Source organism: Passer montanus, unplaced genomic scaffold, assembly GCF_014805655.1.
Source record: "Passer montanus isolate IOZ18808 unplaced genomic scaffold, ASM1480565v1 scaffold78, whole genome shotgun sequence".
Lineage (NCBI taxonomy): Eukaryota > Metazoa > Chordata > Aves > Passeriformes > Passeridae > Passer > Passer montanus.
Genome location: NW_024373034.1, coordinates 1704261 through 1720313, shown reverse-complemented (window position 1 = coordinate 1720313; position 16053 = coordinate 1704261). Strand labels below are relative to the sequence as shown.

The 16053-nt window shown below is 45.4% G+C and overlaps 1 protein-coding gene across 2 annotated transcripts in view; it reads right to left on the bottom strand.

Annotated features, from left to right (window-relative positions):
* Positions 1–16053, bottom strand: part of COL22A1 (collagen type XXII alpha 1 chain) — a 238530-nt gene that overhangs the window by 11931 nt on the left and 210546 nt on the right. For both annotated transcript variants that reach the window (XM_039731540.1, XM_039731541.1), the window contains exons 55-61: positions 15568–15621; positions 14099–14152; positions 12294–12347; positions 9195–9266; positions 7376–7411; positions 6455–6499; positions 6001–6180 (exon numbers count right to left, since the gene is read on the bottom strand). In XM_039731540.1, coding sequence (XP_039587474.1) covers positions 6001–6180; positions 6455–6499; positions 7376–7411; positions 9195–9266; positions 12294–12347; positions 14099–14152; positions 15568–15621 — 495 coding nt within the window. The remainder of the gene's footprint in view (positions 1–6000; positions 6181–6454; positions 6500–7375; positions 7412–9194; positions 9267–12293; positions 12348–14098; positions 14153–15567; positions 15622–16053) is intronic.

Below are 16053 nucleotides of genomic sequence, written 5' to 3'. Positions count from 1 at the left end.
GTGCCCACCAGGCCTTTGTGACTGCAGTTACATCGTGCCCAGAGTCCATTGTGACACAGAGCCCATGCTGTGACACAGAGGTCTCTTGTAGGGCCAAATCCCCTCGTGTTGTCACTCAGGAGAGCAGCGGTCTGAGGAAGTAGCAGTTCTCTCACGAGGCAGCAGCTCCTCAGCAGGAAGCAGCTCTCCCGGGTGCCCTTGGCCAGTGTTCGTCAGAGCACTGCCAAGATGTCAAAGCGACATGAGGAAAATGCCCACAGCCAGTCCCGTGAGGGGCAGCCGCTACTGTCTAAGCAGAGACAGGTGAGGAATGGGAATGGAGGGAAAGGCTGAAGTGGGGCCTCGGGGAGAGCTGGGGGCAGAGACCACCAGCCAGGCCTGGCTCCAGGCCTTGCTCTGGGGAGGAGCCGGTGCCAGGATGGCCTGAGTGAAGGAATGCCCCAGAGACAAGGACTGCAGCTCGAAACCCAGCCCAGCCTGGCTGTTGTGGCCAGCACTGTCTTTGGGAACAACATGATGGGAGACAGCATGTGCACACAGCCGCTTCCATCTCTCACCTCCCGCTGCTTCCCACAGGTGCCGCAGAGACCACCACAGGCAGCAGCGGAGGTCACATGGGTGACCGTCACGCCCCTCCAGTGGGACAGACTGCTCCCCAGACAGGACACTTCACGGAGACACAGAGGATATGGAACAAAGGAGGAGAGCCTGGAGGGAGGGCACTCACTGCCCCTCAGCGGCACAGTCACACGGCCACCAAGATTGTCCGTCTCAGACTTGCCGCCACTCCACGGCCCTCCACTGACAGTGACACCTCCGTGGCAGCTCAGCCCTCAGCTGCCAAGAGCAGCCTCGGCACGGATCAAGCTGCCCCCTCTGCCACTAGACCCAGCAGCCTCTGGGTCTTTTCTCGGAGGCAGAGCATGGTCCGCAGGCCACACAGGCAGCAGGCACCAAGACCTAGTGCCACCTTCTCCATGGGGCACTATGGCTGCTTATGGGGCCAGGGAAACTCCTTCCCCGGACAGCTCAGATGAAAGGCTCTGGCAAGGGTCAGCGGCAAGGCAGGGCCAGCGCCTGCCACCCCTGAGACGTGCGGGTGGCTTGCCGCTCCGCACAGGGACCCAGCCTGCCTGGAACCACCTGGAGCACACTGAGACAAAGGAGCTCGTTGAGGTGCAGGAAGAGCATGGTGGCAAAACCTACAGGCACTCATTTAGACGCCTTGCCCCATGCCTGCTTGAAGAAAGGTCCACCAAGTCCACCAGCACTCAGGAGCAGTCAAGCCTCTGCCAAGAGGCAGATGCAGAGGCCCAGGTGAACAACGGCTCCACCACAGACTCTGGAAACTCCTCTGAGCTCCTGTCTCCTGCCCCGCTGCCAGAGCAGCAGTCTGTGTCTGACAACCCACAGGGGTGGGAGACTTCTCCAAAAGAGCCAGAGGACAACTGGGATGAAGAAGAACTCCCAGAAACAGAGGCTCCAGGAGACAGGGACAGCCACCCACAGAGTACATCGCTTCCCCCTCTCAAGGAGGAAGAGTCAGAGGCAGGAACTTCAGACCTGGAGAATGATCCCTGGGATGAGGGGCACAATGAGTTTTTCCCCATGTCAGAGCCTGAGGAAACTTCATGCTTCTCACCTTCTCCCCCATCTGGAAGGTCCTTGGAGGAGAGGGGAACTCATCAGCTGCCTGAGCAAGCCACACATGATGGCAAGCTGCCATGCACGGGGCCTGAAGATGCTTTGAAGCATTTCCTGAATATCGAGGAAGAGGAGCTGGAGAAGATGGAGGATGACATCCTTGCCTCCCTGGATGCAGAAAGCCCCTCAGTCCACCACAGCCTTTGCAGCTGGACCAAAGAATCTACAGGGGAGACCAAAAACTACACACAGCTCGTGCCTCCGGACCTCTTTGAAGAGCTGTGGTCTCTCTTTAACAACCAGGATGCGCCGTCCAGGGACACTCGGCTAGACCAGCTACTGGCAAAGTGGGAGGAAGAAGAGCTCCCTGACAGAGACACTGCCAGAGGGGGGGATAGTGAGGCAGAGAGCGAATTGTCCATCCTACTGAAAGAGGAAGGAGCAGAGCCAGCAGCTTCTCCCCTGGACGGTGATCCCTGTGAGGAGGGGCACAGTGAGCCTTTCCCCATGGCATTGCCAGAAGACTCAAAGATGTCTGCGGTTTGTGCCTCGCCTGCTGATACTGTGGAGGAGGTTGAAGCTGTAGCCTTGGAGGCTGGATGTGCCCAGGCCGCCCCTCTCCAGGAAAAGCCCTGTGGGGCTGGTGTGCTGGCTGGCACTTGCCCGGTGCCTGCCCAGCCCCTGGCACACCAGGTCCCTGCTTCCACTGCTGGCATAACCACAGTCCTGCAGCCCCCGGCCCCACGGCCATGGCGCTCCATGGCCAAGAGGACCCGGCAGGCTCTGCGCAGGCTGTTCTCCTTCAGCTGCCTCAGGCGGCAGCCAGAGGAGTGAGCCCAGTGCCAGCACCAGGCGGATTCCTGAAGATGACTGCTCACCCACCGGCAACACTTTTTCAAAGGTAGGTCCTGCTGCCAGCCCTTATCCCTCACCCCCAAGCCAGCTGCAAGGTTGCAGCAAAACTGGAGAGATCAGGCTGAGGAAGGATGACAGCGCTGCCCTGTAGAATCCCACAGAAGCTGACTCCAGGCCCAGTCTGCAGTGACGGCTGCATTCCTCAGGCTGCATTAGGAGCTGAGGAATGCTCCTTGGACCTCAGCATTGAAGGCAAAGGAAGGCATGCCCATCGTCCTTTCACATGGAAAATAAGAACATGCCTCCCTGGATGCCCCAATATGGAATGGAGAAAGGTGCTGGCCCTGGAATGCCAACACTTCCAAAAAACTACTGTGACCCGAAGCACAGAGAAACTCAGCATGAGAAAGGACTGAGAGGACGCTGCTGGAGCCAAGTGTCTCAGATTGTCTTCTCTTCAATCTCTCCCTCACCCCATCTTTTCCCCTTCTTTTTGTCTCGCCCTTGTCTTTCCTATCTCTCTACCCCACATTCATTGTTAAATAAAATCCCCATTGTTAACTTTGGTAGATGGTCTCCTTGGCACCTTAACTGGGGCATCAGCATCTCTCACTAATTGCATCTTAACAGGGTCACACAACACTCAAGGTGTGGCCTCACCAGTGCCCCCAGCACAGTGGCACAATCACCTCTCTGGCCACACTAGTGCTGACACAGAAGGCCAGGATGCCACTGAGCTACTTGCCCAGCTTGGAAAGCGCCGGCTCACGGTCAGCCTCTCTCAGCAGCATCCCCAGGGCCTTTCCCACTGGGCAGGCTTCCAGCCACTGTGCTTCAGCCTGGGCACTGCAGGGCCTTGTTGGGACACAAGGGCAGCACCGAGGCCTGGCTCCTCTTGAACCTCATTCCACTGGCCTCACATCATCTATCCAGCCTGTCTACATTCCCCCAAGAGAGCCTTCCTACCATTCTTCCTACTCCACCCGCCTTGGTGTCATCACAAATTTACAGCTTTGGGTACCCTCAATGTCCTTATGCACATCAGTAGGACAGACATTGAACAGGACAGGGCACAGGGGACACCACCAGATGCCAACTCATTGCAGCTCCGTTCCCCTCCACTCTCTAAACACAGCCATCCTGACAGTTCTTAAGCCAGCCAAGAGTGCCCGTGCCCAAGCCCTGGGCTGACAGCTTTTCCAGGAATGTGCTGTGGGGACAGAGTCAAAGGCATTCTCAGTTTTCAGTCTTCTGCCAAACCATGGGTCAATGGTTTAAACAGGGAGCCTGGTCTGAGGGCACCAGTTTCAGCACTGTTCCCATCACCATCCTTAAGAAAATCTCCTTCCTATGCACTCACAGGATAAGTTGTAGAAGTCACATGAGGAAGCATCTCTCCCCTACCAGATCACAGTAGATATCCTATGTTCTTTTTCATCATGGCATGTTTCCTTGCAGATAATACATGTGCCCCAAAGGTTCTAATGCTGGCTATCTGGACTTCCTGAAAACACTCATATTGGATGTATCCCCTGCCAACAGGCCTTATCTCAGGAAACAGAAGCCAGTTTATGCATATGATACCTATTCTTCCAAACCAGTACAAGGTTTTCTCTGATTTCAGACTGTTGAAGGGAGACAGGGCATGTGGCTGTCTGGCCATGGCCCCCTACCCAGCTCCCAAGGCACAGTATCTTTTATCCTTTCTCTTAATTCTTTTGTGCTGCTGTTGTTGTACAGCTGTAATAGCTGTAAAAACTCAAAGTAATGTGAACTACCACTCTGGATGATGGAACTAAAAAAATTATGAAAGCATTTTTGATAGGTGGAAGAACTTTTAGATTGTAGTTTTCCAAGTAAATAATAATCACTCTGGATGATGGAACTAAAAAAATTATGAAAGCATTTTTGATAGGAAGAACTTTTAGATTGTAGTTTTCCAAATAAATAATAATAAAAAAAACAGGTATTAGGGTTGCCAGGCTCCTGTCTTTGCAAGAACTCAAAAGAAAATTGTAGCTACCCTTAAACAATAAACCACTTTCAAGCAGAAAGATCAAGTATTTTCTTTTATAAATCAGAAAGCGAGATGTTCCACTTGAAACACATTTTTCATTTATTTTGGCTAAAATCGTTCTTTGAATTCCTGTCAGTTTTAAAAATATTTCTGATCAACCTAAAGACGGCATTCATTTGTGTATCAACTGCTTGCAAAAGTGTTGCTTTTCCCTCACACTTACTCTTTTAACATACAAGGATGCAGTTTGTGTTCTCTGTGTTTAAGAAAACCTAGTGAGCTCTTCTGAGTCAGAAGTTATTCTTCATTAAAAAATGAGATCTTATTAAATAGCTAAGTGACATTTCAATTTTAATCAACAGCACTGCTGATAAATACAGAGTTGGTCCATTTACTGCCTCCTTCCTGACACAAATTTTGCATGAGAAAAAGATGTGTCACTGGTGACAAAAGAAACAATTTTATCATTAAGTACTAAGCACTTTTGATGGCTCTTAGTGTATATCCCACTAAGTAAACATAATTGCAGAGCATATTTAAAGGCTTACAAATTATCTTTTCAAGTTTTAACCCTATTAGTTAAATTAAGTTTCCATAATCATCACTTGATTTCACACACAAAGAAATGCTTTGTTTAAAATTTAGTCAGTTTTTACATCAGAGATTATTCTCTGTTTATTTTCCTCTGAGATGATCTCCAATTTATCCTCAGGATGGGCACAGTAGCTTCACTACTGTTGGTAGTTTTTCTCATTCTGCAACATAAACCACCCTCAGGCATTCTCAGTAGTGAGATTGTTTCCCAGCATGGGGGAAGAAAAAAAAAAAGAGGGAGAATATTAAACAAAAATAGTATTTCATGAATTCTGATGAGCTGACTACAGGACTTCCAGGAATAGAGCAGTGACCTTTCCACGGCTCAGCATATTTTCTCTCGCAACAACCAGCAGCAGAAGAAGGTGTTAGTCCTCTGTATGAAGTGCTACACATTATTGCTCTTATAGAAAGAATCTTTTTTTACACTCCAGTGCCACGGCCAACATCACAGGACCCGATTTAGGTATTTAGGGGTAAAAGGTGCCAGCAACCAGCCACACTGACTATGGGTCTGGATTATTTAGCTCCCCTGAAGTGCAAGTCAGCACCCACACAAGCCTTTCCCAACTTCCATCCATGGAAATGTCCAAGGCTAGGTTGGACACAGCTTGGAGCAACCTGGTCTAGTGGAAGGTGTCCCTGTCCATGGCAGGGTGGTGGAACTAGATGGTCTTCAAGGCTTCTTCTAACCCAAACCACTCTATGATTCCATGATTCCTGAGACGTGCTACAGCTCCCCTTTATGGGTATTAAGAGCTAAAAGCACTGCCTCCCTGTTAAAACACACTCCTGCTCCAGTTTCTGTCATCCTCAATGTACTCTGAGGCACTTTTCCAATCCCTGTGGCAGCAAGATTACTGTACAAAGCCTTTCTCTGGCAACCTTACCCTTGGTCCTGGAAATCCTGGCTGCCCCGGAGGACCGGGAGGTCCAACTTGCCCAGTGTCTCCTGGAGGCCCATGGGGACCCATCAGTCCTGGATGGCCCTTATGACCAGGTATCCCGGGATCACCCGGAGGACCCTTTTCTCCTCGAAGGCCTTTTTCACCTTTGATGCCAGGTTCGCCCTAAGTGAAGAGAAGGACATTATTACCACAAAATAAGAAGCAAGCTTCTGATTTCCAAACACAGAGAAACACTCACAGCTGAGCTGGCAAAGTTGCTGAGTGCAACATCTGGTGCATTACAAATGAACTATAAATTGTTCTGATGGAGAATGATTAAAGAGAGGACTGGAAACACTGGCTTCACTTTTGAATGACCTCTGCCCCCAGGCCCTAACTCAAAATAGCTTTCTTTATTTCAACATAATGAAATAACTGGTAATGTTCTCCAACTTACCCTCTCTCCTTTGGAGCCAATTGCACCCTGTTTCCCTGGTGTGCCCTGCAACAAAATAAAGGTAAACATAAAAGAACCATCCATAATAAGAGTAAATAATGAAACGTATGCCTTTGTAATGATTCCTGTGACCTCAGGAATATTTATTTCCATGACAACCCCACAGTTTCCTGAGACCTTTCTCTTTTGCTCTCAGTTATCAGCAATTAAAGGAAAAAAAAAAAAAACCAAAACCAAAAAACAACAAACAAAAAACCCCAACCACAGGACAAGCAGGTTGAGGAGGGGGATTCCCTCCCTTCACTCCCCTTTGGTGAGAGCCCACCTGGAGTGCTGTGTCCAGTTGTGGTGCCAGAATATAAGCAAAGCCATGAACTTGTTAGAGTAAGCTCAAATGAAGCCACAAATATGCCCAGAGGGCTGGAGCAGCTCTTCTATGGATTCAGGCTGAGAAAGCTGGGGTTACTCGGCCTGAAGGAGAGAAGGTTCTGGGGGAACCTTTGAGTCCCTTCCAGTACTAAAAGGAGATTTATAATAAAAATGGGGACGAACTATTTGTCAGGGACTGTAGTGATAGGACAAGAGTAAATGGTGTCACAATCAGAGAGGGTGATATTTGGTAGAAATTTTTCACTGTGAGAGGGGTGAGACACTGGAACAGGCTGTCCAGAGAAGTTGTGAATGTCTCATCTCTGGAACAGTTCAAAATCAGGTTGAATGGGGTTCTGAGCAACCTGGTCTAGAGAGAGAGATGTCTCTGCCCCTGGCAGGGTGGGTAGAAATAGATGATATTTAAGATCCCTTCCAACCCAAGCCATTCTATGAAAAAAACCCAATTTGTTGCAACCCTGGTAACACCCTCGATGATTTTTTTCCCTGTGACTCTGGTCTTATATTGAAACAACTGTGAATTTAACTTACCTCTTTCCCAGGAGGACCTTTCTCTCCTGGTTCTCCCTAAAAAACACAGAAAATGGATTTAGCATCACACTGGAGGAGCTGGAAGAAAGACTCCACCTAATAACCATAAATGTTACTTTGTGTTAACAACACAAGTTTTCTTCTACACAACAGCAGGTTTGCATGATTTATCCTTATCTTACTGCTATTGGTCATTCCTGGATAGATACATCCTGCTATTTGGAAAGCATTTTTTAGTGAATTTGCATCCCATGTAAACATAACAGGAAGTAATTTCTAACAAACCAGCTGAGGGCAGATGTTTCACTGGAGGTGTGCTCCTGCTTTCAATACATTTTGTTCCTTTTACTTACTAACAAATTCCAAAAGCTTCATACACTTTATATGGTCTTGTTTAACTTAAGGAGCACCAGCAATATACCCATAAGTATCTGAAAATGTAAGTGAAGTAAATTTTGTCGGTAGAAGTACCATCTTGTATTACACCAGCTGGAAAAACACATACAGAGGTTTAAGGAATTTTAAGCCTAAGTGCTCACCTGTCTTTCAGAACTGTATTAAATAACCTTAATTTGAATAAGTACCCTTGTAGAATTATTTATACATATCTATTTAATTTTAAATTTATAATGTGATAATTAGACAATATAGTTTCCATTTTAGTGTTTCAATGAAAAAAAATATCAGTGCAGTCCTGCACTGCAGGTAAAGCAAAATGAACACTAAACTAGTTGTTGCTGAAATTCTGGCCACTTTCCCATATAATATATAAAATATATATATTTTTCTATATAATGTATAGAAAAAATAATCTTTCTAAGTCTGTTTGCAGCCAACACACATGATCATATTTGTAATATGCTGTTTTCCCCTGGAAGCATAATATCTTCAGCTGTGTTAGCATCCATATATGTATCCATGAGGAATGGAACTAATCAGAAATGTGTGATCCAAATTAGGCTGACTTAAACTAACTTGAGTTTTCCTTAGGCCCACTGCAGTTTTAAATGGCCACTATGTTTGCTGCTTAAAATTAATTGTCCAGAGAAGTATTTATTTCTTCTCTTTTCATCCAAAAACTCTGTTTCGAATTATAAAATTAAATATTAAAATATACAGAAGGAAAAAAGAACCATCCTCTGGAAGATTCAGCTCTGCTAGAGACACTCAACAATCTTTTAAATTATCAATTTTTGTCACAACAAATCTAGAAATAAAATAAAAAAAAAATTACCCAGCATTCACTTTTTCCATCCTTCCAGTGGAATTTAGTATCTTTTACTCACCTTGCAAAGATATTGAATTCTGAGGCTGTGATAATGTCATGGGTATAGGTTTATTATTTATTATTTTAGATCACTTTGGGAGATACATGAATGCTTTAATTGCAATGTACCTCTGTTCCTGGCAACAAAGGAATTTCTTTCAGAATAGCAAATATCAGAAATACCTGTATTATTATCAGCACTCACAATTTCCCTATTCAGTCCATCTAAGGTTCATGCAGAGGAGTAGTCTGAGAACTTAAATACCCCATACTTGTATTAAGAAGACTATTGAAGCAGTCTCATTAATGCACACATTATCAGGGCTGAGTGGCAGGTACCAGCTCCATACATGAGATTATGGTTGCTCATCCATATGAAAAATGCTATTTTTGCAGTCCAGTTTCCTTTAGAAGTAAAATTATATGGCTTCTGGATTTGTTAGATATCCTGTTTATGCTTTTTTTTTAACCTAACTGAAGATGACCTTCTATCCTGTCTAACCTTTAAAAGCAGGTAAAGAGAGGATGTAATCCATCCCCAGACATACTTACAGGTGGTCCTCGGGGTCCTATAAAGCCAGGGAGTCCTGGGCTGCCTGTTTCTCCTTTATTTCCTTTCGGACCCTTAGGACAGAAATGAGACAGACACTAGCAGACCTTTCCCCAACACCTCTTTCCCAGAGCATTTATTTACGGATACACTGGAACTGGGAAATTTCATTTTAGCAGCAGGATTCACAAAACTGACAAGGAAGAAGGAAGTATTTTAGAAAAGCAGGTTGCAGGCACTGTGGTTACCTTATTAATAAGCTATGCAGGGTTGCTGGGAGAAGATGAAAAGGGACAATTATGGCAGGGGCAGGAGGTGTGTTCCATGGGTGTTGTGGTGTAAGTTTATAAGGGGGTGTTGAGAGTGGAAATGCTGTGATGGGTGATGACAGGAAAGCAGTGCAGGTGGTCATACTGCTCAAATCCAAGATTACAACCAACAGACAGCTACAGGGCTTCTCCTTTGCCTTTACTTCTAGGTTCAATTTATGTCTCTTTCACTTATCTCTTGTGATATTCTGTCAAACTGTCCCTTTTTCCTTGCAGATCAGGGAAGTTGAAATGACAGTTCATGATACAGAACTGTCTCGTGCATGCTTCTGATGTGGTTTTAACTCTTAGTTTAACCTTTACTTTCAGAACTTTGTCCCCTACTTTTCCAGTTCAGAACACAGCCCTTTTTCTTCTTAGAGTAAAAGCCATGCAAAGTGAGCACCAATGAGCCTATCAGGCACAAAGCACATGGATTTGGGGTGTGTAAGTTACCCTGAAGATTTCTGGGGCTGGATTGTATTGCTCTGTGTGGGCTTAAGCATGAGGAAATGTGAACTGTGATGGGCACTGTCAAACAGCAAATACAAAAGGAAAAGGCTCCTGGCAGTTTGTACCTTGTGGTTACAAGTCAGCAGTGGTGAAGGTGGAAAAAAAATCCTTATTGCCATGATAACCTTCCTCACCTTCCTTTTTTTCAGAATAGAAATATAAAATATTGGCTTGTCACACCACACTGTGAAGGAAATTAATGCATTTCAAAATAAATGGATTTATGTACAGCACAAGGAGAGACATTTCCCATAATAACCTTTATGAAAAGGAGAGGATTCATTTTAATAACAGAGAATGATAATGATGAGATGACTGTCTGTTCTGCTGACCAACACTGTCTCATCGTTTCCCCTTCCTCATCCATCTGACTTTATCCTTTTTCAATCTCCTATGTTATTTTTGGACTCTAAATCCTCTGAAGCAAAGGCTGCTGTGGTGCTGTTTGTGCAGGAAGCTGCCTGTGAGTCCCTGGGTCACATCACATAGGTACTGTGATAACACTATGATGATTAAAATAATAATCCCCACTTGGCATGCACAAGGCATCCTGAAGCCACAGTGACCTGATAAGGACCCAGAAGGTAAAAAAGCAGTGACAGGAATTGGGAACAGGGGTGGGTGTAAAGAAAATAAGAAAATAAGTCTGAAAAGGCAAGAGCAAGGACCCACAGGGCAAGAAGCAATGGCAACAGTCTCAGGAAGGTAAGAAGAGCTTATGTCAAGGACAAAAAGCCTGTGCCACTTGTTTTTTGACACAGAAGGGCTCTCAGACTGCAGCACCCTGTCCCACCTTCCCACACAGAAAGGTGGTATCCAGTTCTGGCCCCTCAGTTTGGGAAGGATGTTGAGATGCTTGAGCATGTCCAGAGAAGGGCTACAAGGCTGGTGAGGGGATTGGAACACAAATCCTGTGAGGAACAACTGAGGGAGCTGGGGGTGTTCAGCCTGGAGAAAAGGAGACTCAGAGGTGACCTTGTCACTCTCTACAGCTCCCTGAAAGGTGGTTGTAGCCAGGTGGGCATTGGTCTCTTTTTCCAGGCAGCAATTGAGAGAACCAGAGGACACAGTCTCAAGCTGCATCAAGGGAAATACGGGTTGGGTATTTGGATATTATTTCTTTACAGAAAGAGTGATCAAGTACTGGAATTATCTGCCCAGGGAGGGGTTGGAGTTACTATCCCTGAATGTTAAAAAAAAGACTGGATGTGGCACTTGGTGCCATGGTTTAGTTGAGGTGTAAGGGCATGGGATGGAGTCAATGATCTTGTAGGTCTCTTCCAACCTGGTGATTCTGAGATTCTGTGGTATTTGCTTCTCTGAGACATCCCTGCAGATGTTTGATCAGGGCACAAATCTGTGTCAAGGCTGGGGTGGCTTTATGACTTTGCAAAGGTCTCAAAGAGCCACAAAGAGTGAAGTCCTGCTGCAGCTTTTCACATTCCACCTGCTCTGCCTTTGTTTTCCTGTTAATCCCATAGACCAGCTCAGCAAGCTGTACTGTCTCCATGGGCAAAGAGAGAGAAGACAGCTTTTCACATTCCTCCTGCTCTGCCTTTGTTTTCCTGTTAATCCCACAGTTCAGCAAGCTGTATTGTCTCCATGGGCAAAGAGAGAGAAGAGCTCTGCATTGTGATAGATGCTACTGGGCACAAAGGAATATTTGCAAGGATTTGCTGAAATCTGGACAATTTTCAGCAGCAGAACAGAGGAAAAAGCACAAAAAACCAACTAAACCACCATCTCCTCACTGTCCTTCTTACAGCTCTTCATTTCTAAGCTGCTCTTCCTCACAGGATGGCCTCAGGGGAGTTTCATTATGCTTCCTGATCCTGGTTTACTGCCCGCTGTCTGCTCTTCCCTCAAGTGCCTGTGAGGATTTTTCTGCTGCCACTATTCCTCAATGGCTGCCTGCCAACTCCCCGAGGCCCTCTCCTTCCTTGTGACAACTCTCTGCTGGCTGCATGCTCTCTGCTTTGCAAAATTAAATCTACTGGTGAAGATGAGGCATGCCAATCTTTTTCCCATGCTAGGCAATCAATCATTTCCATTTGCTGTGAACACTTAACTTTCACTGGGAAAAGTGATGACCCAGCTAGCATCTCAATTCCAGGAACAGAGCCAAACACCCTTCAAAATTGTGGCCAGCTACTGATTTTCAGATCACCCCACTTCAGACATGGAAACCTCAGGGATGGTAACCAGCTACACTAATCCACTCCACCTACACTTCATCAGTCACCTCTCCTGGCTGCACCAGTGTCCCTTTGTGGTACTTACTGGCATACCAGCTGGGCCAGGTTCTCCTGCAGATCCAGGCACTCCATTTTTGCCCTGTGTCAAAAGAAAAAAGGTTAGTGATGTAATGCATGCTAAAACTAGAAATATTCAGCTACGCCTGCACCAGCAGGGATTTCTTTAGCATTGTTCAGTGTCCTCTCCTGACAGACTGTGAAGTATCTTATTTCCAACTGACCTCACAGCTTCTGTGTCCCTGATTGCATGGCTGATCTCAGGAAAAAAAATCAATATGTAGACCCAAATCCGCAGACCTGGAGAACCAAACCAGCACTTCTCCTTCCCTGCACCCTTGTCCTTATCATATGCAGCATCCTTCTGGATGGATGGAGCCACCTCCCCTGGCTGCTCCAGGTCACCATTGCTCAGACAAGACTCTTAAAATCATCTCAAGCTTCCCCTTTTTCGGGGAATGGAGAGAAACACTTGTTCTAAGACTTGATACTTACCTGATACCAGACAATTCAGAATTGAGCCAAATCATCCTTTAAAAGGACCTGTTTCTCACTGTTCCTTAAGAGAGCAGATGAGCTAATCATCCACAAAGTTTGGTGAGATGAAGTTTTGCACTCCTCTCAACTCAACATGCAGAGTCTTTCCCCTCATTAGAGTTGACCATAAAGACAAGCCCTTGTATTGTCAATATTCAAAATCATGCCTCATACTCCTTTTTAGATAAAAAACAAAGAAAAGGAAGAACAAGAGAAACTGGTATTTTTCCCTCCAACATACAAGTAACTCTTCTGTAAAGAAGAATATGGCCTGGAGTTATGATAATTTTTATATTTTCAAATATTTTTACTCACTGCTACTGTTGCGCAGGGGCATGACACAATAGTGAGTGATGCCAGCAGCACAGGAGTAATGAGATAAATTATGAGGTAGACACAGGAGGTCTCCTTATGTTCTTGCAGTCTAATCTAAACCCCAACCCCTCCAGTTTGCAGGCACCTGCTGCTCCAGCTCCTTGCATTGCTGAATCAGCATTTCCCCCCTGATCATTCTCTGGAATCTGTTTCACTACCAGATCATCCAAGAAGGAAAGGAACCCACTCATTGCAACATACTAAATATGTGCCTTGGTTCTGCAACAGAGATATCGATACAGATTTGATAAGGATTAATTTCTAAGAGAATTTTAAACCCTGTGAAATTAATACAAGTAATTTCTGAGCCAACCCAAAAGGGACTTTTTGAAGTGTCAACTAGATTTCTATTTCTCCACTGAAGCTGTAATAAAATAGTACAGATGAATAGTATCACAACTGGACTCCACAAAACTCAGCCTGGGCACTCACAATGAGTGTCTATTTTTGAAAACTGAGACCATGTGAGAAGTGAGTAGGATCCCAGAGGCAGGACTGAAATATGAGTATTTCTGACTCTGCATCCTGACAGAATCCATTGAACTGTTCTTCCCACTGTGTCAGCAAACATCGGTCACTTGCACTCTTATAAGTCTTCATTAGTTTCTAGTAATATTATTCTTATTTGTTTTTCTGAAAGGCAAAGTGTTTTAATCAAACATTGTCTGAATCTTCCTAAACTCTCTTCTTTCAAGTCAGAGTTCTGGATCGCAGAACATTCCCACAACACGTAACACCCCATTCCCTGGAAGTTTTCAAGGCCAGACTGGATGGGGCTCTGAGCAAGCTGGTCGAGTGGGTGACATCCCTTTCCAGGGCAAGGGGTTAGAACTACATTATCTTTAACATTCCTTCCAATCCAAACCATTCTATGAACTATTATGGACCTCTAGAAATGGCTTGTCAGGAGAGAGAACTCACCGGCTGCCCTCGGAGTCCTCGAGGGCCCTGTGGCCCTATGGGACCAGGATCCCCCTGAAAGGAAAAAAAGTATTATGATGACTGAGAAAGAGCTGACATGGAGTCAAGTGAACAAACATTTTAAGATGTTCCTGCTAAATTACACTGTTCACATATTAGGCAAAACAGGATTAAAGGAATCTCACTGCCCTCTTTCAGTTATTTATGAGGAAGATCAACCCACTGAATTTTAAACACCTACCACTAAATGCAACCTGATTACAGGCAGAAACCATTTCTATCAGGCTATTATCAGATTATCTTAAAGCTGTGTCACCATTATATTTTTATGAAAATCATTTGCTAGGATTTTTCTCCTATTCTAGCTGAAAAGCCTCAGAAAGAAATGTAAACAGTAACTATCTGATGGCTGTGGTCTGGATGTTGTTTACCAACAGGTGCATCTTTGATTGGTCCATGTGAGTTGTTTCTACTTAATAACCAATCAAAGATCCAGCTGTGTCAAAGCCTCTGAGAGTCACGAGCTTTTGTTATCATTCCATTCTATTCCATTCATTCCTTTCTTGAGAGTCACTGGATCCTTTCTCTCTATTCTTTTTAGTATAGTTTTAGTATAGCATTTTAATATAATATAATAAATCAGCCTTCTGAAATTGTCCTGGGACCCTTGAACACAACTATAAAGCTGTATTTCTTAGGGACAGAGAGTCTCTGAAATTTCTCAAGAATTGACAAGCCTATTCTCTCTCCAGGGAGGCTTCAGAGCTGCCTCCATCTCCTCCGAGGGGTTCCTTTTGGTCTGCCCTACATTTTGCTTTGTAGGGTACCATTTACAGCACACCAGTTTCCAGTGACACGAAGGGGTGCAAACGAGAAGTCACTTCTCCAGGTCCCATGGCAGTGGCACACCAGCTGCTTGGAACACTGCTCAGCAGCTGCTGCAGGATCCCACGTCAGCTGCGCCCTCCCAGGACTCTGTTATATGACTGCACTTGACACTAGTCATGCCAGAGGAACTGTTTGTACCATCTTTCTTTCCTCTGAGCAGCAGCAACTTATTCCACAGGTATTTCACAGACTTCAGTGGAGCAACACAGTCAGTCAGGTAGAGCTGTGGCAGAGGAAGCGTGACAGAGCCTGGCCTGCTGGGACCCGCAGAGAGGAGCACTGCTCAGAGATGGGTGCCAGAAGAGAGGTCCACGGCTACCAAGCACAGCCTGACTTTCACACAATGCTGCTTTCTCTGCTTATCCAAAGACATATCTGACATTTTAGTGCCAGCAGCAGAGCAGTGACAAAGGCCCTCTAATTCTTTGTTTCCCCTAATGATCTTTGCACAAATCATTCCCTGCAGTAATTCACCCTTTATTGGAGTTTCTGCAGCTGTTTCAGGTCAGGGTCACTGTGAATTAAAATTTTCATTTGTCAGGGAGAAGGAGATTCATTTCTGCTTGAAATGGTGCACTTACATCCTTCCCTGGTGGCCCCTCACGACCAGCAGGACCCGTCACACCTGGCTCCCCCTGCAATTCAGCAAAAAGGGAAGAGATCAGCTCAAGGTCAAATTCAGACCAGCATCACCAGTATAAGTGGTATGGGGTTTCTGCAATGTGTGACTGAGCTCAGTGAAAATTTTTTTAAAGCCAGCAAGAGGCTCGTTCATCTTATATGACATGCAGCTTATAAAAATAACTCAGAAACATCTCCTGTAAGTGATGCACAAGGCAGTGCTCTGCTTTCCAGCAAATTATTTGCTACTGCTACTGAAGGCACTGAAAACCACCAATACATTCATGATACAGAAGCTATCATAATGAGGAAGAGATGAGGATCTCCAGCACTGGATTTTTCACATGAGCTTCTGAAAGCAGAGAATTTTATTTCCCTGTAAAAAAGGCAGGATTAGGTGGAAGAACATTCAGTTTTGTATTCCCCCTTTTACACCAAGGAGCTCC